Raw genomic sequence first — 24,272 nt, 5'->3', positions numbered from 1 at the left:
GCAGTGGAGGAAAAGACCCAAGTGAGAGGACAGGTTTATGTGAACAGCAAGAGCAAGAGCTAAACAGAGTAGTACTCTGTTTTGAAGCGAAGACTATGTTTACAGGAATGGAATGTTAACTAATAACTTCTCAAGGACATTTCTCCACATTGATCCACTTTCACTAACATTTTTAGCTCCAACAGGGATGTAACTGGAGTTTTGTATAAAAACCTGAAAATGCGAAGCGGAGCGAGCGAAGCTCTCGCGCCTTACGGCCGGGGGTCCAGGGGCCCGCTTAAGGGCCCCTGGTGGGGTCCAGGGGCAACGCCCCGGTGGGGGTCGGGGCATTATTGCACATTTGGGGCCACAGGAGAGGCCATTTCAGGGTTTAAATTGTAAAAAAAATTACCTTTTGTGTAGGTTTCTATAGACTCTTTCTTGCAGATGACAAGCTTGAGGATGGCTTTGGTGTCAACTCCCTAGTCCTCTTTGGTATCCTATAAGATGTGACTGAGCTTGAAGGTGGCTTTGGTGCTGACTTGGCTTCAACATTTGCTTTCTTCACTTTCATGAGTTTCTGTCGCTGGAAGATTTGCTTTTTAGCCAAGGCAGCAGCTTTGTGGACATGGGCTGTGGCTCTCGATTTGGGTTGAGATGACACTTCACTTGATTTATGTCTTTTTCTAATGACTGGTGGCTTATTGCTGGACTGCCTCTTCCTCTTTGCATTTAGTCTGGATTTTGCAGTGAGCATGTGGTAACAGACAGATTTGTCCACTGGGGATTTGAGTATGTTGTCTCTGCGGTAGAGTTCAACAGATGTCACTCCTTTATTCATTAGATCATATCTGACTGTTTGTATGGAGGCAAATGTTGTGACATCTAACCTGTTTGTCTTCTTTGTGATGATATTATTCATCATACTGAACGACTGTTCAATTCTTGGACCTGTGAATATGGATAATGCTGCACTAATAGTTCTCTTCAGAGCTGGGTAGTGCTGAAATACCTCTCCCCACCATTTATCCACTCGAGCGCCATCATTAAATGGTGGCAGTTTTGAGTCAAGCTGGTACTGGGTGCATTGGAGTTTGTATTCATCCATGTCATCAGCCTGAATATCTACATTAAGCAGCTTTGGAAGCTTCGTCATATATTCGTTTGTAACAGAATGTCCCCTGGCTTTTGGATCTATTGATGATAGAATTCGCAAGGCACGATTTGTGAGGGGCAGTTTTTGCTGCATGTACTTTCCAACCTCTGTATAAGCATCTCTGACTAGTTGCAAAAATGTCTTGACAGCATCTGGCTTCATATCCTTCACGATCTCTTCCGTACGTGTACCAATGACAAGTTGCGATAACTTACAAGTGATGTTCTCATTGATCTTGAGATTAGCTAACTGGTGTGCATTCATATCAACCAAATTCTCAAGCTTGATGAAGCGTGCAAGGAAAGTCCGAAACAAGTCAGTAACCTCATCATGTAGTTTATGGACTAATGGTTCCTTCTGTTCAAATATCAACACAAATGACTTGAACGAGGGTAGTACCGCCACATACAATTCTATGTACAAGATGGTAAGCTGATAGAGATGAAACAATTTGTGAACAATTCTCTTCTTTCTCGCCAATCCTTGCTCCGTTAGATTCTTCTTGTGAAATCTATCATGTATCTGCTGAAGTTTTTGTCGACCATCATCAGATACATTGTGCCTTGTCAGTATAGCTTCAAGTTCTGAAGTATAACTTGCAGTGAGTTCTGAATCAATGAAGCAATAATAAAGGCATCTGAAAGGATCCATCATGCTCTTTATCCTTGCTGCGGCATCATAGGATGAGAGCCATCGATGTGGTACCTTCTCAACAGGCAAGTTACATTTGACACCTAAAACTCCGCATATCTTCTCCAAGTGTTCTTTGATATCAGGGCTCCACTTCAAGTCGTTGTACAAATCATCTGCAAGATGTTCTACATGCTGGTCGAAAAAGCTACAAAACTTTTTCACTGAATTGTGCGTATGGTGACAGATGTCACCATCTATGTCCAAAAGATGTGGGGCAACATCTCGCAGCCTGGTTTCAAAACCTGACTTTTTCCCCCTCATGTATGCCGCTGAATCAGATAATGAGGACACAACATTGTCCAGTGGTATGTCATCATTCTTCAATAAGTCAACAACAGTCTGAAACACTGTTTCAGCATTTACGACAGTAAGTGTCACCGATGCATAATGCTGCACAACAGACATGTTCAATGTCTCAGAAAAATATGACACCAATATACTTAGCACCTTTTCATTTGCATTAGACGTGCATTCATCGAGATTTATTGAAAATGGAGTATTCTGCATGTCCTGTACTATACGCTTCCGAGTGACTGAAGCAAGTCCTTCATTTAGTTTATACGCGCAAGTCGTACGCTCCATGTGCAGATCATCAAGCACCTTTTTGTCCTTTGCGAGTGCTTTGGCCAAGTCTATTATCTTTGGCACAACACTAAATGTGAGGGTATTCTCCACAGTAAATGACGTGACCATAGCTTCAGCATTTGCTTTCCTGTCCTGAAAGCTTACATTCCGTTCACGCTGTAAGTCTTGCGAGGTCTTTCCAGAACATTGGTCAATGTTATGCACATTTGGTGGGGCACCGTAAGGCAGAGTGCATGATGATGTCGAAGGAATTTCAGTTTCGCCACTCTCCATTGCTGTGATATTTCTGAACAATGATGGTAACGTCTGATTAGAATCCCTTTCCTTTTTTCTCTTTTGGTGCATTTGCGAATTTCCATGACACACCAAAGCCTTCTTTCCACTAGATGCATACTTTATCTTATCGTCACAAATTATGCATTTGGCAACTCCTGCTACATCCAACTTTCTGATATAATCAGATAAAAACTGCCCTGCATCGTCCTTTGATTCAAGCCACTGCCATCTAAATCTGTTTTTTACACCCGCGTCAATGGCGTTGACGTTGTCACTTTGATTTACCTCCATTTTCAAATTCAAGCACGGACGAATTCAAAAGAACTGTAAATTACAAGTTACAATCATGTTGACAATTCAAACGAATTCGCGAATTTCTGCACAAAAAATGAAATATTCAGCATCATAAACGAAACTTACACGTAATCCTGATCTGATCACTTCAATATAAAACAGTCCAAGGCTCCAAGCAACGTTTAAACCCGCGTCTATATGTCGCGAACGATGTCCTTTTGATTTACACGATGTACGGTACCATCCATTTTCAAGCGAGAACGAATTTAAAAGTACTGTCAAATTGCAAGTTACAATTCAAACAAATTCGCGAATTCTTGCACAAAAAATATTAAGCACCGTAAAAAAATGTAATGCTGATCCGATCACTTCAATAACAAAATTATCCAAGCAATGTTTAAGCTGTTAATTCCGAGTTAAATCACAGTTCACTTCCGCATTCAAGCCAACTCGCGACAGCTCGACCATCAGAATTTCAGACAGCGAGCGTTCTGTGCATTGAATACTGTAATTACGGTCAGTATACACTGTATACTGACCGTAACGTAATCAGAGCGAATTTCTCAGTAGCCGAGATGTCGCGATTCACGTGGCAAGCAAAGCACATGTACAAAACACATTGGCGATCGATCGTCTTTTTTTAGAACGTGCCGATCGTGAAATTTCGAAGGGGCCGGGTTTTCCGGCAACTTTCGAGGGAGGGAAAACCGGAAAAGTTGAGATTTCATGAAAATACCGGAAATCCGGCAATTTCCGGAAAAGTTACATCACTGCTCCAAGTATCACAAAAAGTCCAAGGTGTGGGACTGTAGTAAGAAGTTCCTTGCAAGACCCATGAGGAATCCAACCAAAAAATGCATGAAGTTTCTACATTATGATAGCGTATATCAACACAGATGTCACAAAGATGGCATCTATTAGCTGCACAACATATGAAGTGTGAAGTATGAAGACTTAGACTAGAAAAGAAGATTTTTTTGTAGACACTTTACAAGCACATGGCAGAGTTGATCCTTTACAAGTTTGAATGTGGCCCGGGAGAAGATGTTGGATCTTCAGTAGGGTATCCGTTATACTCATATCAGCCGAGTACCCCATTTGAGAAGTTGTCATCTGACACCTCCTCATGTCTCTGGCTAGGTCCCACAGACCTTGGCTGTCCGTCGCCCTAAGTGGTGACCTATTGATGACCTTCTCCAGGTTAGCTCTAGCCACTATGTAGTTCCGTCCGAAGTGGTCCTGTAGTATTATCCTAGCTCGGAAATAACCTGTATTGGGATCTAATAATACACAATTTTCTATGGCCTCTTTGGCCTTGCCTGAGGAAAACTGAATTAAATAAGACAATTTTAACCTACTGTCATGAATTCTGTCAGCAATATTAACCTCAAAACTATTCACAAAAAAAATTCCAATAATCAATCAGATTGTCTGAGAAAGTTGGCATGTCTGGCTTTGGTAAACTTAGAGCCATTGCCATATTATTATTATACATGTTATTAACTCGGGTTTGAAATGGATGGGGTATGAAGGCTTTCTGTTCTTGTGGTTGGTTATTAACTTGGTGATTAACATTGTATCCCCTACCCCTTCATTACCCGGCTTATAAATTGTTGTAGTAACTTCATCTATTACACCAGTACTTAAACGTTCATTACATTTAACACATACAGTATCATTTTGAATATTTTGTACATTACACTGATGATTTGATTCTCCCTGATTGGAGAACCACCTTTCTGTAATTTTGTACATTGTCCAAATCCTTGTTATGTAAGAGCGGAAATCCTGCTTCTGCCCTTTCCTCATTTTCTTGTTCTTACCACATCGTGGCTTCATCCTTTGCATTTTCCTTGTCATGGTCAATCTTGAGAAGTTCTATTCTTTCATTTAGTTCAAATTGTTCTCGTTTTAGTCTTTGTTCCTGTAAGAACTCCTTCTTTTTCTTATTCACCAGCTCCTTCTTCACACTCGCTGCTCTTAGTTTCACACTTGATGTTTTGCTTACACAAGAAACTCTGGACATCGCGCTCCCCCGTGATATGGTAGACTTTACATCATCCTCGTCGTCTCCAGCTCTAGCAAGGGCTTCTGAATTTGGTTTATTTGAGGCATCCATAATGCAGTTGCGAACTGTCGTGTAGCTGCCTTTCTTAAACTACATAAGGAAATTCTTAATTGCTTAGTTCGAACACGCCAATTGAAGACTCACCCAACAGCTTTACAGTACTTGTCTGTTTATTCCTGCTTCAACTTCTTCCATAATAATGACGACATATAAATCAACAACTTGACATTAAATACGGCCTTGTAATGAAGCTTTTACATCGACATAACCAATGACCAGCGAAGAAACCTTTAACCAGCAACAACTGTCAACAACCAGTACGTCAACAGTTGCATGAGCGATTGAGCGGTTCTCAACTGTTTGCAATCCTGGAGAATTTAACAATTTGCAGGAATAAATATAATTTCTTGACTATCTTCTGAATCTTTGCAACTTCTGAATCTTACTTTCTTTGTTCTTTTCTTTCCGTGATGCTTCACCCCTATGACTCATCTTCTGGACTTCTTGGAATCAAGGAGCACAATGAGCACTGCGCTGTGTACAATCTTGCATTGACATTTTTTTACTTTCTCTTTCCACTGACTCTATAAAATATACATGCATGTAAATAGTACATTACATTGGCAAATGTACCAAATTTTATTCATGCCGCTACAAAGAGGTTTTACAGGCTAGCGTTTAAACTCACTCGACACTAATATAAGATGAAAGAGGATATTTTAAGCTTTACATTTGTAGGTCATTTGTCTGTTGTATTTATGATTAAGTTATCGCACTGCATATGTGAGTGAAATCGTTAAAATTACAGTGATTTTTTTCTTGGGTTAATAAATTTAATTCAATCACATCAGCATCATGAAGATTGGAAAATAGCATTTCATATAGAATCAATGGTGCAAACTGCCCATCAAAAATTAGGGGCTTCAAATATCTTTTTTTTTTCGTTTTTGTTTTGAAATGAAATCCAAAGCGCATGTCACATCACATTGAAATGTTCTTACCATGTCCCAAAGTAGCCCAACTTTCTATGTTAATCTCAAAGAAAAAAAAAGTGTATAAAACTTGTACAAGTAACATAATTGCTGAAATTTCATGGTTTGAGAGAAATCAATTTTCTACCATGATAAAATGAACACTAAGAAATATGATGAAAAGACAGTTCATATAAAGTTTAATGCAGAGTGACTAAATGTGTACAGTGGAGGTTAAAATTTACAAAGCCAGATAACTCTAATAAGTGAATAATAAGGGTTAAATTGTCAAAGATCGGTTCTCTTGAAAAAATATAAAGAACAACTCAGAAATCAACGATTCTGGCAAGATATCTATGTCTTTAACACATTCTTAAAGCTAATGGATCTGTAAAAATATTATTTATAACCTTGCAGTATGTGGCAAAAAGTACCTGGCAGTTCTTATCATACTTGTTTCAATGCTTTTGGATGAATCTCTTTGAAGGTCACATTGACAAGTTTTGATAACATGTAACAGTCAAGTTTCAAATTTATGTTCATTCTTCATACATTGGTACTGTAGCTTCATCTTCAGATTTACTTTCATCAGAACTAATATCCATTGCATGACTTGGTTGGCATATCGTTTTGTACAATTGAGTAACTGCCTGGGTGTAAGTGTATGGTCTCACTAGTGTAGCTTCATCTTCATCAAGTTAATCCAATCACTTGAAGCAAGTTATGGATGTCCTTCTCTTGGCTGGCTTCGCACAGCTTGTGATTGGTAGGTGCAGGAGTTTGACTGAAGACCACCTTCTGCCTCTCTTTATATACCTGGTGAACTGTAGTAGTTGCAGACAGTGTTCTGGTCTGGAGCTGGTCTCACAACAATGCACTTAGCATCCGTTTTCTTGAACGGTGCTGGGCGTTTGATGACCTTTTCATTTTCTGCTTTGACTTCATAGGCTCTCCAGTCCACTCCTTGTACATAAACCTGGCCCACTGCTACAAAATCGGATACATGTAGGTAATCTGAAGGAAGGAGGATCGTCTCTATCCGTCAAAGTCTTCTCTCAACTCTTCCAAATGCCCTGTCGGCAGGCATGTATGAGTGTCCTCTTCCTATGGGGGCCAGTCAAAAATTGTTCCTATTTCTGCTTCTAATGTTCCGACTTTCAAGGAAGCGCTTCAACTCATTTACGTCAACATCGCAGAGACGGAAAGAGTCATTTCTTGAATGGTCAATTGAACACCCATAATGATAGTGTATGCAGAGAACACCCGAACATCACCTGGAGAGTACAAATATTTTGAATCCTCATATTGGTACATTGTCAGATGAAGTTCAATGTTCTGGTGTCATGGATCATCCAAACTCACAGGTTTTTCGTACTCTAATTTACCTCTTGTACATGATGGTGTCACCATGCGATGAATCCTGCCCAGCAAGAATGAAGCAGCACGTCCCCTGTCTTTAATGTGCTCGGCAACATCAGCAAAAAGGGATCTGACTTCCCCCTCACCCTACGTAGCCTATCTTTGGACAGCTTCTCTGCTGACGTGGAGTTAAGAAGTGATATCAAGGTGGACTTGTGAAATGGACCTGTGAGTATAAGATTATAAAGTGGTGTTTAGGTCTGTAGATTATTGACTCTAACAATGTCATTTCGATTGATTATGCCTTTGATCTCCTTGCTCTTCTCATGTTTGCTGTGAAATGCATCTGCAGACATAAAGGTGTGTCCCTTCTCAAGGTACTTAAAGTTGATTTCTTCAGACCCCTTTCCCTCGCTGCTCACCTCGGCTACCATTGAGGTAAATATGGTCCAGTTCTTATTTTGGGCTGTGCTATTGTCCATATAAAATGTGAATTGCTTGCCATCTCTGTATTGGATTGAGTTGATAAATTTGATATATGAACTGTCGACATCTTTCAAGAAATATTTTCTTGTAGATGCAACAGTATCTAGTGCGGCTGCAACTTGCGTCCTCCACTCAAGCTGTAACCTTGGTGGTAGTTCTTGTGTCTCATCAACATCATGCATGGCATACAGTAGTCAGCTACAGAATGCAACCTTAGCCTGTCATGTTGGTGCATCTTCTATCAAGAGGGTTTGCTCCTGCTGGAAGAGAATTCCAAACTTGCAGCGTCTCTGATGGAGAACGTCCTTTGTGTACTTCGACTATAACTCGTCAGTAGCATGAATACCTGAGAAAAGAGAGAGAGCAAACTTCACAAATGATAAGTTCCTAGTCATGAATGCAGTCCTCACTGAAATGATAAATGCATTTATTGGAACAATACAAATTTGTAAGATGACTACTTAAAAAATATGTGGCATATTACATCATTCCTACATGTAAATAAACATATAGTAAATAAAATAAAAAGACATTATGACTGACAACAAAGACTGTTTTGTTGTACACACATGCTGGCTTGCAATGTGCTTAGTTTTAATATTGTGCTTAATGTCTGCAACTATCTTGTACCCAATCTTGTATGCTTTTCAGACTTAAAAAAAAAAATCCTAACCCCAGGAAATACACTGTAGATGGGATAAAGGCTGGATATTCCAGGGTTTAAAGGAAACCAAAACTCAAGAAGAGAAGCAATCTTATTGGAAAGAGTAAAATGAGAGGAACAATTTAAAAAAAGTTTCATCAAAATCGGTTATGAAATAAGCAAGTTATGGACGATTAAAAAGTCTTGTTGTACTCACTATGTGGATCCTCAAATTGGCAAACGTGCTTCAAAATGGCTGATTTTGTGGACAACTCTCCATTTGTTTTGTACACATATTTTCAGATTTTCCCCTTTATTTTACATATTTCATATTATCTTCTCCTGACCTTGACATATATGGTGTAGATTGAATTTTCCCATGACATATGTTGTGCTCAGAAGGAGGCAAGTGGCAATTTGAAAGATAATGAGGAAAATCTGAAAATTTGTGTACAAAACAAATGGAGAGTTGTCCACAAAATCAGCCATTTTGAAGCATGTTTGCCAATTTTAAGGATGCCCATAGAAAGTACAATGAGAGACTTCAAACTCCCATAACTTGATTATTTTATAACCGATTTTGATGAAACTTTTTTAAAATTGTTCCTCTCATTTTACTCTTTCCAATAAGATTACTTCTCTTCTTGGGTTTTGGTTTCCTTTAACCTAGTCCACTTCTGTTATAGGCACATTCATTTGGCGGTGTGGCAAACTAATCAATATTCAAGAGCTTTGTAATACTAGTAGTCCGAGGTTAAGGTGTTTCAATATACCAGCAATAAAGCAATTAGTGTGGGGTTAAGAAAGTCTGAAACCAGGATATTCTATGGTTAAGGATAGGACAGGATTAAGAATTTGAAGTCTGAAAATTATCAGGGTTACCTGTCTTCACTAGAAAGATCCAGCAGAGCTTCCCAAGTGCTATATCCCCCCAGGAGAATGTAATTGCCCTCTTCAGAGTTTTCCTATTTCCAGGAACCATCCATCAATACAGGAAGAACTGGCATGTGGATCTCATTACTCCCTCTGATGGTGACCTTGAAAATCTCCACTCTGGCGTGATTTGCTTCTAACAGAGTGAGCCCATTTGCAGCCTTTATTGTTTGCAGGGGCACCTCAATCACTCCTGCATTAATAAGTGGTTTGAACAGAAAACATGGAAAGAAGTTATTAGAGCAGTTTAAACTGTTTGAAATTGATTTATATACATACATTATTAATGCATAATACAACATAACCCTTTGACCCCTCCCCCCCAAAAAAAAAAAAATTAATAGTTTGGCAATTCTTTGCAATGAAGCAGAGACAACAAATACTTTTGTGTTCCCCCGAGTACTGACTGGAAGAAAGTGGACCAATCAATTTTTATTTATTTTTTTTATTTTTCACTGGAATATCTGCACTTGCGTCTAAATCATCATCAGATAAAGAAAATATACCTTCTAACGTTCCCTGCTGCATCAGAGTTGGTATTTCTTCCTGGGTTCAATTTCACTCTCTTCCTCCTTGGTTGAAGGTCAGGATGTGCTTTGGGGGTGGAATAGAAATGATGTTCGAGGGTCAAGTCATCAAGTGTGAAGTTTTCACAGGAATTGAATTGCTTGCTGAATGCTCCTATATCTGCAGCATCATCAGGAAGTTCCTCGGTCTTACCACCTTCCGATGTGAACGGCATTAAATTGAAAGGAAATAGATAGACGATTGAGAGTCTTAGGGTTAAGGGTGGTACAGGAATAAGAAACTGTAGTCTGAAAAGTGTTACCTGGGTTTAACCTGTCTTCACTAGAAAGATCCAGCAGAGCTTCCCAGATGCTATATCCCCCAAGGAGAATATATATAACTAGCTTCTTCACAGTTTTCCTGTTCCCAGGAACCATCCATCATGACAGAGAGAACTGGCAGGTGGATCCCTTTGCTCACTTTGAAAGTGGGTTGAAAGTCTCCACTCTGGCTTGATTTGCTTCTAACAGAGTAAGCCTTCTTTATTGTTTGCAGGGGCACCCAATCACTCCTGCATTAATGAGTGGATTGAAAGAAATTATGGAACAAAGTTATCTCTCAGTTTAAAAATATTATACTTTATTCAAGTCGTAGAACGTTCTCTTTGTTCGACCCTGCTCTTGAAGGTTTGGGCCTGTCCTGACTCAGACTATTTCCAAATGCGACTAACTCCTCAATTAAATCTAAGACGAGGTTCAAATGATTCACTTGACTGTCCTGTAGATGGCAATAAACAATGTAAGCATCCATGACCCCCAAATCATTCATATGAAATACAAGTTTCTTATACCACTTAAGCGATTTTCTCATGTCTGCGTAAGTATTTGTTAAGAAATCAGAAAGGTCCACTCCACCCATGTATCGATTGTAATCAAGTACAATTTCCGGTTTCTGCACATTCTCTCCAGTAACTCGGTCCTTTTTGTGGGTTTCAGAAAATTTGTTGGAATGAATTGTGCTCAACATTGTTACATCTCTCTTGTCCCTCCAGAGCATAGTCAACAGCTCCTTCGATCGACAGAAGATAGCTTCTCCCGGGCGCAACTTTCGATCTGGCTTCAGGTCCTTTGGCATGTCAATGCGATTACTGCGAACTGTGCCACATGCATGCGTTTTCCTCTTGAATAATTCGGTAAAGAGCGCAGGACTTGAATACCAGTTATCCATGAAGAAACGATACCCCTTGTCCAGAAGTCCTGCCATCATGGATAATACCAGCTCCACTATCGAGTATTGCATTTTTCCAGTGTAAAGTACAAATTTCCACGTATATCCTGTAGGATCACATATTTTGTAGGCCTTCATCCCATATTTTGCTGGCAGGTGACCATTTCGAGGATTGTAGTTCTTAAAACTCAGACGACCGTAGAAGCGAATGAGGGCTTCGTCAAATGAAATCGAACGAAAAGGTGTGAAGACTGTATGAAATGCTGTGCATAATGCGTCGTAGTATGGCCTTAATTTGAAGAGTGGGTCGTAGTCTGGGTCAGTGCGTGGCTTGTTGTTCTCATTATTGTTGAAGTGAAGAAAGCGAAGTATAAGTTGAAAGCGATCCCCTGTCATAGCCTGCAAGAAGAATGGGGTGACGATGCTCTTCCTAGTAGACCAGTACAGTTGTGCCACGGGTTTACCAACGATTCCCATTAGCATACACAATGCCCAAAAGATCATCAGTTCACCTGGAAAAGACAGGAAAAAAGAGAGTGTGAAAACAAATAATCAAAATTGGCATCATGATAAAGAAAAAATATCAAAGATTTTGATTTACATTTTCCGTTATTTCTTGTAATAAAATTGCCTCATCAGGATTTTTATTCATTCATTTTTTAGTTGAAAAAGAGCATCTTTTTATTTTCTAATTTGTTGTCTTTATGCTGATGTCCACAATCACACTTTTGATTATTGACAAAGTTGAACAATAGTTTAAATTATTTAAATTGTACAAATAAAGGAAAAAGATCACCCTGACAAAATAATAAGATAAAAGTAGAAAATTAGAGAAAAAATAATGAAGCTTTGATGAAAATCAATTAAAGAGAGATACATTTTTAAATGTTTTCATTTTATTAAGGAGTTATATCTGAAAGCTCCTAAAAATACATTCTTTGAATAAAATAAATGAGCATGACCGAAACAGTAATTTTTAATGAAGGAGTATGAAATGTGTCCAATGATTTATCACCTAAGCCTACACAAATGAAATTACTTTTGATGTTTTCAGAAAATGGCAAGTTGGGGATGTACCTCAACCAACATTAGGACCAGCTGCATGTATTATAAATATTCTATTATTTCGTCAAATATCTTGTTCACCTCTACTGTCACAGACAGTTCAGAGAATTTGGTTTATGGGTCAGATATACTCTATAGACCCCCGCCCCCTAAAAAAATTAATAAATAAGTAAATAATTGCACCCAGGTCTTACAGTGTAATATTCATTCAATGTAGACACTTCTAGTTTTATATCAACATCATTTACACTCACCTGCTGTAGTACTACACCATTTCTTCGCTGGGGATGATGGCGACGGTGGATTCTCTCTGAGAACACATGATGCGTATCGGTTCGTCTCCTCAGAAGCCTTTTCAAAAGTTTCATTTGAGACAAATTTCAAGTAGCAGTCCAGGGGAGTGGATGTTTCTGAAAGTCCAAGGTTTGGGTTCAGTCCTGGCATCCCGGTGAAGTCAAATAAATGGGGGTCTTGTGCAGGGTCGTCGTCCCACGACCTTCCTGTAGGAGCGATGCGACGCCGCTTGTTGCCGCTTGCACCGGGAACAAAGTCTGGAGGAAGCTCGTCCAGTCCTAAAGGGGCATCGTCTTCGCTGTCACCGCCGGGAGGCCCGGGAAGGTCGGTAGCATTCACATCATCAAGGTCTTTTATATTCGAATACTCTTCGTCGCTGCCAAGATCAACTGACATCTTATCAAACTCATTATCCGAGTCCGAGTCCAGTATAGCTTCTCGAGCTTCTTCTAGGTTGAATACAGGATTTCTCCTGGGTTGCGCCATGTTCGTTTCTTACTGTTCTTGTTTACGATATATCGATTTGTTTACAAAACGGATCGGAGAAAATAAAGCGAGAATCACTGCACGGTAAACAGGCCATTATTATAGGCCTATTAGCTTTCTATTGAATTTCCGCGCGTGCACTCGACCGCCACCGGCTTTTGTGTAGGGCGAGCACAATTTTCGCTGCTCGAAATGAATAGGATATCCACAATTAGGTACCACCAGTAATGCAAAAATTTGCGTCTCAGCGAAATTGAATATCCGTCGATCAGACTGTGACGTGGTCCATATCTCGCTGTACGGATTTTTTATGCGAGTAAGTGAGACAAGCATGAGAAAAAAGTGCAATTATTACCGAATAAATGAAAATTTATTGAACGTAAACGATAACTTGCAATAGAATAAACTCAGTGAATTCCCTCAAATCGATAAATTTTATCAATTAGTGGCGATAAAATGCAATTTTAGCATTTCGAAGTAGAACTTCACATGGGTATTATGGGAACCTGGTATAACCAGTTCCCGTTTGTGAGCGCGTTCTACGGGAACCTGGTATATCAGGTTCCCGGAAGAAACGGGTTAATGCATGATACAAATTTTCATTTTTACCCCCATCCCCCTAAAAAAGAATAATGATCAATAAATGAAAATAATTAATGAAATTAATAAATGGTAACATGAATAAGAAATAAAATAAGTAAGGAAGTTCCTCGGTCTTACCATCTTCCAATGTGAACGGCATTAAATTGAAAGGAAATATATAGACGATTGAGAGTCTTAGGGTTAAAGATGGTACAGGAATAAGAAACTGTAGTCTGAAAAGTGTATAGGGTTACCTGTCTTCACCAGAAAGATCCAGCAGAGCTTCCCAGATGCTATATCCCACAAGGAGAATATAACTAGCTTCTTCACAGTTTTCCTGTTCCCAGGCACCATCCGTCATCACTGGAAGAACTGGCAAGTGGATTCCCTTGCTTCTTTGGATAGTGGCCTAGAAACTCTCTACTCTTGCAGATGGGCTTCCAAAACATTTAGTCCCTTTGCAGACTTCTTTATACTTTGCAGAGGCACCTCAATCACTCCTGTATTAGTAGGTGGTTTGAAAAGAAAACGAAACTACATGTATGAAAACATGTACTTTGCAAAATATAAAATGTCATTTTTTTTAAACAAGCAATGTTGAACGATATAAGGTTGAATTCTTTCTCTAAATCAAGCATCCAATTGTCTTCAGATCTCTTTAATGAGAGATAAAAGTGCAGTAAATGTTGAGTGTTTTGGTCAAAAACCTTGTTGGTATGAATATAATACTAATTTTAAAATTAATCTTATACTTGCTTTTTAAACACAATTTTCTCAATTACCTTTATCATGCCATGCAGCAAATTATTAACTCCGTAAACATGAAATGAAGTTCATTTTTAACTCACCAATGATATTAAGTCTCCAGCTTCAGACTCCAATTGTTGAAACCCTTCAACTGGGGGGCATGGGGAAGGGATCAAGTACAATTTCATGTTATTCATGAAAGTTGGCCTGAAAGATAGGGAAATGGCTCCCATTGATATATCACAAAGCATTACTCACAAGGAGGTAATGAAAATTATTCTTTCATACATATCTTTTTCAGTCTAATAATCACTTTAACACGCATTCACATCAATGCCAAAAAGATGTCCAGTAAAAAAATGAACAGTGCATCCTCAAAGACATTTAAAATATATTTTTATCAATTAAAGGATTTCTCTTAATATCTTTTTTCAAAAATGAGAAATATTGCTTTCTGGTCATTACAAATTGAAATATTGGAATAATTTCATGAGACATGACATCCTTTCATCAGAATTTTGAACAATTTTGTACATGTATTGGTATCCATTCAACAAGTTACGTTTGATAATGTTATAATAATCAAACATTACTGGCATTGAGGGCAGTACTATTATGTTTCCAAAAGTAGTTTCATATTGCCCAAGTCTTCAGGAGGGGAATATGTGTCTACTGAGGGGAATTGGTCTCTCTCGGCTATGAAAGCAAGTCCATATTATTATTACTACCAACAGCTGTGTAATGTATAATTCAAGCAATTATTTGTAGCAATTTGTCTGTACTTCTGATATCTGGTTATCATGAAAATGATTTTCACCTGTCTTCTTGTCATCCCAATATCTTTTGGCCATCGAGACCATCTTCTGCTGTATGTCTTTTAGGTGGGCCCCAGCTGTCACCTTGGCTCCCGAGGCACTCTGCTGCAGTCTCCCAAGCAGACAGCAACTGTCCTTTTGTCTGAAATTTAACAAAAGTATATGTTTACTGTCATATACATCTATCTATACACATTATTTTACCTAACTCTAAAAGGATTTTTCCGAAATGAGCCACAAAATTTGTTGATTTTATTTGGAAGTCTTGCACAACTAAAAGCCCCTAAAAGCAAAAGCTTGATGAGGGGACACACAATACATATATACATATATAAACGTACGTAAGAGTTAAAAGGTAACAATAATAAACACAAATGCTAAGTAACTTTGCCCTGGAGCCTGTTTCTCTGTGTGGTGTGACTTTCAGTGATTGCCATCAAGTAAGTTGACAACTTGTTTGAACCCTTCCAACTCCATATGGTACGAACCCTTCACCTCATTACTCTATGAAAAAAAATTAACATTGCATAACACACAGAAGTGATAACAAGAAAGACCATTTTGGGGCTGGAACATCTAAATAGCCTTTAAATTCAATCAATTTAAATTGGCAGACATGAATATATTAAGGATGTAACCAAGACAAGAGGAATTTGTTTCTACTTAACCATTTTCTTAGAAAAAATGCAGATTCTTTTACTTGTGGTCATATGAATCATGGGAACATGAACTAAGGACAGAAAATCAGACCCACCTGAACCAGCTGAAAATGAACAATCTTGTTGACATTCAATTCTAGGGCAGTGTACACCCCAAACTTTGCGAAATACCCTGGGCTATCCGCTGTCCCACCTCCCCCAAGGGTGAGTGGCAGACCTCGTTCACAGAGTTCAGCGTGTAGATGGTTTTGTTGCTTCTTCCATTGGTTGGTGATTGCCAGATGTAACGCTTTCTGCTGGTGTCTGAAGAAAGTCCTGCATGTGTGGGTTGCCACGTTAAACTGCTTCAGCACTCGTAGTAACTCACTGGGGCTACCAATAGCAAACAGGATTGCCGCTGGCAGCTGGAGGTTGCCAGCAAGTTAGAGGCCTATCCATGGCTTACTCTCCCACCTTGCTGGCTTCTTGTCATCCATGGCTTACTCTCCCACCTTGCTGGCTTCTTGTCACACAACAGGCACCCCCTTGTCACAGCGAGGAGGCTTCCAACTTCCTCTTTACGAGGGAGACAATTGCAGACTTGCAGGATGGACACACCTGCAACAGCTCCAAAAGCTTAGACTTAAATACGATGTATTTTTTTCCTTGTGTGGAGGAATATGTTGGGCTGGGGCTTCCCATGGCTTTTTTTTGCTTGATCGTCTTTTTCTGTATTTGAAATAACGACAACAAATAAAATTGTTTAGAAATACAAAAAAAAACACTAAAAGATGATGTAAGAATTTCATCAGCTTGCTGTCACTATGACATGTGTTTGTAGTTTTTCTGAATTTACAGCCCTAGTATTGACTTTGAACACAATAATAAAAGAACGAACCGTTTTCTCCGGGGTTTTTTTGTGGTTTGTCAATAACACGCTCATCTGATGATGAAGATGATGGTGGTTTGTATCCTGGTGAGAAGGGTTCTGCAGTGTCACTCTCTTGTGATGACAAACTTTCTTCCTTCGCTTCCTCCGAATCAACTTTTTCTTCTGGAATATCCCCTATGTCAAAAGAGGTCCCTCTTGAAACAAAAGCTGGTATATCAGGTGGTGTCTGTGAGCCTGTGTTACGCAGAGTACAACCCTTTGGGACCCTGAAAATGTAAATGTATGTTTTACTTTTACTTTGCTTGTGAAACTAATTTTCAGACATAGGGGAACACAATCGACACATCTGCAATCCAGGGTGTAAGTTATCTGTGGCCCGGACTATACTGTGTAGGACTTATTCTTCAAGTAGAATTGCAACATTTACACTTTCAAATTGGTACCCATAACTTTCCTTTCCAGCAACATTGTGAATAATGTGACATACTGAGCATGGCGTCTGTTAGTGTTTTTTTTTATTTATTGGTACTGTACATCATCAAAATCGCTTGCAAGTATCCAAAAATATACAAGGAACACAGAATGATGCAGTATTCTATTAAATGTAAATGTATAACTTTCAACTTCGATTGGCCATAGATGTTCATCTTACTAGCATCAGTCTCAAAAGGAAAATTGGCAATTGTTAATCATCTGATACAGATAAACAAATGAAAAATAAACTTACGTTTTACTCTTGTTGCTACAGAGACCTGTATCCCAACAGAGGTTGTAAGGCCATGCTGATGAAATGCCATAGCTGGATCTTTGAACAGCTGTTAATGGGATACCAATTCAGTAGCCAAAATGTGCTGAATACATACCAGTGACATGCAAAATATTATATACATGAAATAAGTATTATTTCCAGCACAAATACCAATCAAACCTACACCTGAATCACTTTTTTGATAAACTAATTTCAGTCACAGCCAGGTAGGTGTGACAAGTATTATAGGTTGTTCATAAACCATATATTTTGTATGGAATCATGTACATGTACCATGCATAAAAGGTTTTGTTTTCTTTGGAAAGAAAAAAATGTCAACATAATGTACATGTATCCTACATTCTGCTAACTTAATTGGGATTGATATGCTGCCAAATAAACACACCTTTTATGTTTGTTTGCTTTCATGTTTTTTCATGGGGAGGGGGTGCACAATTTGAAAACAAATTTATACCTGTTCATCAAATGATTCTTCAGACTCAGATGAATGTTCGTCTGTCCATTGGCTGCATCCTGGCTTATCAGTGTCTGATGGACTTTTAAATGGTGATGCAGGCTCCACTATTAAAAAAATCATAGAAAATCAAAAAGTGAGAATATATCAATTGGTGGGAAATGGAACCTCTAAAAATTTTTATTGGGGTGTATCCATATCGATATTCAAATTAAGTCATGTCAATGGACGAAATGATCTATATGTAACACTTTGAGGACATTTTAAAACTTATTTCCCAGAATACAATACTTGCATTGTTGCATCTTTAGGTGGTTCTAACTTATCAAGTATAAACATGTAATACCACCAAAAAATTCAAAAATACAATTTACTTTTTTTTATATAAAAAAATATAATTTAATTCATTCATAACACAGTAACTGCAACCATCATGACAATTTAAATGTTTCATTGTTTTTATATCTCATTCAACCAAATAATATATCATTGTTAATGGATTTATTCTGCATATCTCAAGGAGAAAAGGGAAACTGTATTTTTTAATCAATTATATTTTAGGAGTGTCTCTTCAACTTTTTTCAGAATTGTTCTATTCATTTGTCAGATTATAAATTACAAGGATTTAAAATAAATCCAGATGGATTGTAGTTTTAGGGACCAATGAATTCTAGATTTAGTTTTTATCCTTAAGAATTTATTCTTACATCCCCAGGGATATGAATTAAAATCATTTGAGATTTATGAATTAATTTTCAGGATTAATAATTAATCCAGGATTTGATTGATCCATAACTACAATCCATTCGGAATCATTTGAAATCCTTGCAATTTAGAGTTTACACTTTTTGTTCAGCATATATGTTACATATATGTTATGTGTTGATGATTACCATGTATGAATGCAAATTTTCATTTTTGGACAATAAATACTTCATTGACCCCTTTAATAATAGTGTGTAATTCACCTATTTTTTTTTCAGCTGGGGTATTGAACCCATGGAGAGAGAGAGAGGGAGAGTATAAGAGAGAGAGAGGGGGGGCTGTATATATAGAACACTGCCACACAGCGTGCTCACATATTGAATTTTGTGAAAATAATATTCACGCTGTTAAAATGTGAAATGCTAAAATTCAACAGTTTGAAGATATTTTCACACTGTGGACACCTCAACATTGTGATTTTTACGGCGTGTTCACATTGTCCACTGTATGAATATGTGATTCACTCTGTTGAAATGCTCAAATTTAACAGTGTGAAGGTGATTTCACATTGTGTACCACACAGTGAACACACTTGGTTCTTTCCAGTAGGGAGAGTTTGATCATACTGGTATTCAATTTGCTGTGTTGAAGTGTTGGGACTCTACGTATATAGCCAGCGTTGTCCAGTGGTTATAATGAAGATGAAAAAAATGCGGGTTGACTTTTGGAAATAGTGCACTATTTAGAAGAAAATTATGGAAAGCAAAGTAAGCGACCCCCCCCCAAAAAAAAAGTGATTGAAAAAATTATCAATATATTTCGGATATTAAAATTGACCTATTTTTTCTCTCGCCTGCAGGCGCCGCTTTTTCTATGGCGGCGGCGGCGTCGTCAACATTGAAATCTTAACCAAGGTTAAGTTTTTGAAATGTCGTCATAAGTTAGAAAGTATAATTTGGACCTAGATCATAAAACAAGGGTAATCAAGTATTACTGAACATCCTGCCTGAGTTTCAGGTCACATGACCAACGTCAAAGGTTATTTAGGGACAATGAACTTAGACCATGTTGGGAGACTCCAAGGTTAAGTTTTTTTAAATGTCATCATAACTTAGAAAGCATATGGACCTAGTTCATATAAAACTTAGAAATAAGGGAAATAGTGTATCACTGAATATCCTGCCTGAGTTTCAGGTCACATGATTATGGTCAAAGGTCATTTAAAGGTCAATGAACTTGGGTGGGGATTTTTGAGGTATTGTCATAACTTTAAAACTTTATGGATCTAGTTCATGAAACTTGGACATAAGAGCAACCATGTCTCCCTGAACATCCTGCCTGAGTTTCAGGTCACATGAACAAGGTCAAAGGTCACTCATTTAGGGTCAATTAACTTAGACAATGTTGGGAGACTCCATATCGAAATATGAACTAGTATACTACTAGTAGTTCATAAAGCTTAGACATAAGGGTAATAGTGTATCACTGAAGATCCTGCCTGAGTTTCAGGTCACATGATAATGGTTAAAGGTCATTTAAAGCTCAGTGAACTTTGGCCATGTTTGGGTTATTTGAGGAATTGTCATAACTTTAAAAGTTTATGGATCTAGTTCATGAAACTTGGACATAAGAGCAACCATGTCTCCCTGAACATCCTGACTGATTTTCAGGGGAGCGTTTCATCAATATTTTCATCCGACAAGTTGTCAGATCTGACATCTTTCCATGATTTTGATTGGCTGAGAGGCACTGTTCCTATGGTAACTGTCGGATAAAATGGGACTTGTCAGATAAAACGTCCGACAAGTCCTTTCATGAAACGCCCCCAGGTCACATGATTGAGGTCAAAAGTCATTTAAAGGTCAATGAACTTTGGCCATGTTGGGGGTGTTTGAGGAATTGTCATCATAACTTTGAAATTTCATGGATCTAGTTCATGAAACGTGGACATAAGAGCAACCATGTATCATTAAACATCCTGTGCGAGTTTCAAGTCACACTGACCAAGGTTAAAGATCATTTAAAGGTCAATGAACTGTGGCTGTGTTGGGAATATGTGTTGAATTGGCATCATAACTTAGAAAGATTATGGATCCAGCGCACACTCTAAAAACATATCAGTCAAAATGACTAGTTATAGGGTCAGCTGGGTGCAACTGTTATAGTCATATTTGACTATTTTCTAGTCATATTTCACTAGAACAGTTATTTCTGACTAGAATATAATATGTCAGAAATGTGACTATCAGTAATTGCCATATCCGATTGCTCCCAGCTGACTACTGGTCTAGTCAATGTGACTGATCTGTTTTAAGAGTGCATGAAATATCGACATAAGGGTAATCAAGCATGAATGATTGTTTTGCACATGTCTTAGGTCACATAATCATGGTCTAAGGTCATTTTGGGTCAATGGACATATTTTATTATCGTATTAGTGTTTTCTTCGATGAATAATTATTCATTAGCTGTTTTCAAAGGCAGCACTGCTGCTAAATCGAATTGCATAAAGCAGACGAGACTGTCAGAGGCGTTCCACTTGTAAAAAAAAAACACAACAATAAATTCTGAATTACGATGGGGTAAAATCTGGATCCAAGTGTTAGTCGAAAGCTCTTTCTTTTTGCTAAAATAGACATATTAAAGCAGAAAGGTTTGCAATAGACGTTAGAAAGTTAACATTTGCGAATTGTCGATGGAGCGGAAGTACGCACTTCTTCCAAAATATTACTGCAAATAAGAATGGAAGAGAACTCATTTTTTTTTCATATGGCCTTTTGTAGAAGCTCTTACAACATTTTTAGAAAATTGCTAGTTTTGTGTTCAGTGGCCGATCATTAACTGGTATTGATATCTGTGACTGTGAATGCAGCTTCATTTAATATGTTATCCACTGGAGAGTGTGAGCGAAATAGTGAGAATTAAAGGTCAAGTCCACCCCAGACAATGTTGATTTGAATAAATAGAGAAATATCACACTAGCATAATGCTGAAAATTTCATCAAAATCGGATGTAAAATAAGAAAGTTATGACATTTTAAAGTTTCGCTTATTTTTCACAAAACAGTTATATGCACAACTTGGCAACATGCAAATGAGAGAGTCGATGATATCCCTAACTCACTATGTCTTTTGTTTTTTTATTGTTTTAATTAAGCAATATTTCAATTTTTACAGATTTGACAAAAAAGGACCAACTTGTCTGAACCATATAGTATTAAACAATGCTAATTCCACATGTTCAGGGAGAAATTAATCGTTGTTTCACTTGACAATGAGGAGAAAATTGGAATATTTCATTTTACACAAAAGAAAAAGTGAATTGATGACGTCATCAGTCGCCTCGTTTGCAGGATGTGCATATAACTGTTCTGTGAAATTAAGCGAAACTTTGAAACGTCATAACTTTCTTATTTTACATCGGATTTTGATGAAATATTTTAGTGTTATGCTTGTTGGATTTTTTATTTTTATTCAAATCAACTTTTGTTGGGTTGGACTTGTCCTTTAAAAAAAAGGAGAAATGTGGGTTAGGGGCGGCGGAATAACGCGAAGACCGACACACCTGAGAAAGAAAAGTGCAGCGCTGAGGTCACTTCATAGTCATTTTTGTATTTCCTTACTCTTTTTGTCAATTTTCCTTACTGTTTGCTTTTCTTTCAGCTCTCTTTGCTCTACGATGGAAGATGAGAAAGAAGGATACGAGGATGAACACACAATAACAGATCAAACAACCAAAAGGTGATGTGTGTTTTGAACAGTCTTATTCACGTTCCAACCGACTGAAGGTCATTGCCACAGACAGTGGCAAGATCCGGTGCAAAGGAGATCGGCACTCGAGGGGAGTGGAGATGGAGGTAGTCATGGGGTTAGGGGTCACCCTGCCCCCCCCCCCTCTCTTGTACATGCCCATATTTCTTTTTCTTATAATCTCTCTTTTTCTTCTCTTGACTCCGTCCCTTTTCCTTCTCTTCTCCTCTCTTCCACTTTTGTTCACTACTATACTTGCAAAATCATAGGGCGGGGAATCCCCTTTGCCCTCTCTATGATGGCGCCGCCCCTACTCTTTGTATAAATTTATGGTATTGAAAAGGCGATAAGATTTACGTTGACAATTTTGGCATCGATGTCGATATTTTGATCATTTTGGAGCAAAATACACTGTTGTAGCTTGAGCACTTGTTTAATGTGTGAACTTAACTAATGAGCAAAAACAAAATATACGAGGAGGTTAGTGCCTCACGCCTATTATTGGATTTGCCCATGCATGCACCTGTAAGCGCTATTTCAAACCATTTTTTTTTTTTTGGGGGGGGGGTGTTACGATAAACACTATCGCTATTGTTGTCATCGTTTTTCGTTTATATCTGAAGCAATATCATGGGATGAGTGAGTGACATTGGCTATAAGCAGCGTCTATAAAATAAAGGGGGAAAAGGAATTATACGTACGATCGACTCCTTCAACACCGGGTTTCGACGTTGAGTAGCAGCAAATCGTATTACATGACGAATATTGGGCCTACAGAGAGCAAATAATTGCACTTTCTTTCTGATAATTATCACGATTATCTTGAAGTCAGACATGAACTGAAGGCAAATACAGAATTGTAATATTAACAAACACGTCCAGATATGATGGTGATAAACTCGTACAACGCTCGGAAAGTTCTGTTTGCATTTTTCGCCATTGCTTCAAATATTTGACCCTTAGCCAGCCGCAGACCCTAAGACCATGGACCATGCTAAGACTGTACTGTATATCTAAATTGTGTCACATGCCCGGAACACCTGTGCATACAGGTACGACATCAAAATAACGAAGTACGAAACGGTGGTGGGTGGAAGGAAGAGGGGATTAAAAACAAGGAAGAAAGGAGTGTATAATGAAAAGGGAATCTGGAAGTTTATAGTTAACAAATTATACAGTATGTATGCAGTTATGAAAATGGAACATTGAGGGGAATGGGGACCTTCGTGGTTTTAGATTAGCTTGCCTATCCTAAAATTTCTATCACTTTGCAACTCATAGCGTATGAGGGAATCATTACTAAACTATGTTGGAAAAATTGGATATCAGCCTTTTTATGATTTTCTTCCTGAATGTAGTTCTTCTTGCAAAATGACACGACTATAAGGAAATGCGGCGCACAAAATGGAAGATATCATCTGATATAGAGTGCTGGAGATAAAATAAATGTGAAGTCAAACGGCTCTGTGAGGGAAAGAGCCAGCCTATAGGGAGGGAAAAAATAGAAGTGATAGATAAAAATAAAACGACACTAAACTAAACAAACATAAACAAACCTTAACATAATGGTAATAGAAGGTTTGAGTTATGGAATGGAACTACATGAGTAGCAAGGAATGTTTTACAAAACAAAATAAAACAAATTAACTGCAAATAGGAACTATATAGAGAAAAGGGGAAAGGGAATGGATGAGAGAGGGGTGTGGGGAGGAAGTAGTTGAGGGTGAGAGAGAAGGAAATCGTATATGTATGCGTGTGCATGAAAGAGTGGAGGAGAGAAGGGGGATCATGGGAGAGAGGGGGGAGGAGAGATGGAGAGTACGGGGGGGGGGGGAGAAAAAGAGCATGAAAGAGAGAGAGCAAAAGGGCAATCCGTGAAGCCAATTACCCAGCACAAC

General features: G+C 38.3%; 1 protein-coding gene across 1 annotated transcript; it reads right to left on the bottom strand.

Moving 5' to 3' along the window:
• Window positions 1-10,589: 10,589 nt before the first annotated feature.
• On the bottom strand, window positions 10,590-14,765 carry LOC121415417 (piggyBac transposable element-derived protein 4-like). Its single transcript, XM_041608617.1, has 2 exons — window positions 12,497-14,765; window positions 10,590-11,689 (listed from the first exon to the last, which is right to left on the bottom strand). Exons 1-2 carry the CDS (start codon window positions 13,020-13,022, stop codon window positions 10,590-10,592), a joined length of 1,626 nt encoding a protein of 541 aa, XP_041464551.1. The 5' UTR covers window positions 13,023-14,765.
• Window positions 14,766-24,272: the final 9,507 nt, after the last annotated feature.

Source organism: Lytechinus variegatus, chromosome 5 (genome assembly GCF_018143015.1).
Source record: "Lytechinus variegatus isolate NC3 chromosome 5, Lvar_3.0, whole genome shotgun sequence".
Lineage (NCBI taxonomy): Eukaryota > Metazoa > Echinodermata > Echinoidea > Temnopleuroida > Toxopneustidae > Lytechinus > Lytechinus variegatus.
Note: the sequence above shows the minus strand (reverse complement) of the source record. Positions and strands in the feature narration are given on the sequence as shown.

Excerpts from the sequence above, each read along its gene's own strand:
- LOC121415417 (XM_041608617.1), bottom strand. The coding sequence starts at position 13,022 with ATGGCGCAACCCAGGAGAAATCCTGTATTCAACCTAGAAGAAGCTCGA. Across the intron at positions 11,690-12,496 it reads ATGGTGTAGTACTACAGCAG|GTGAACTGATGATCTTTTGG; the intron begins GTGAGTGTAAAT and ends TGTCTTTTCCAG.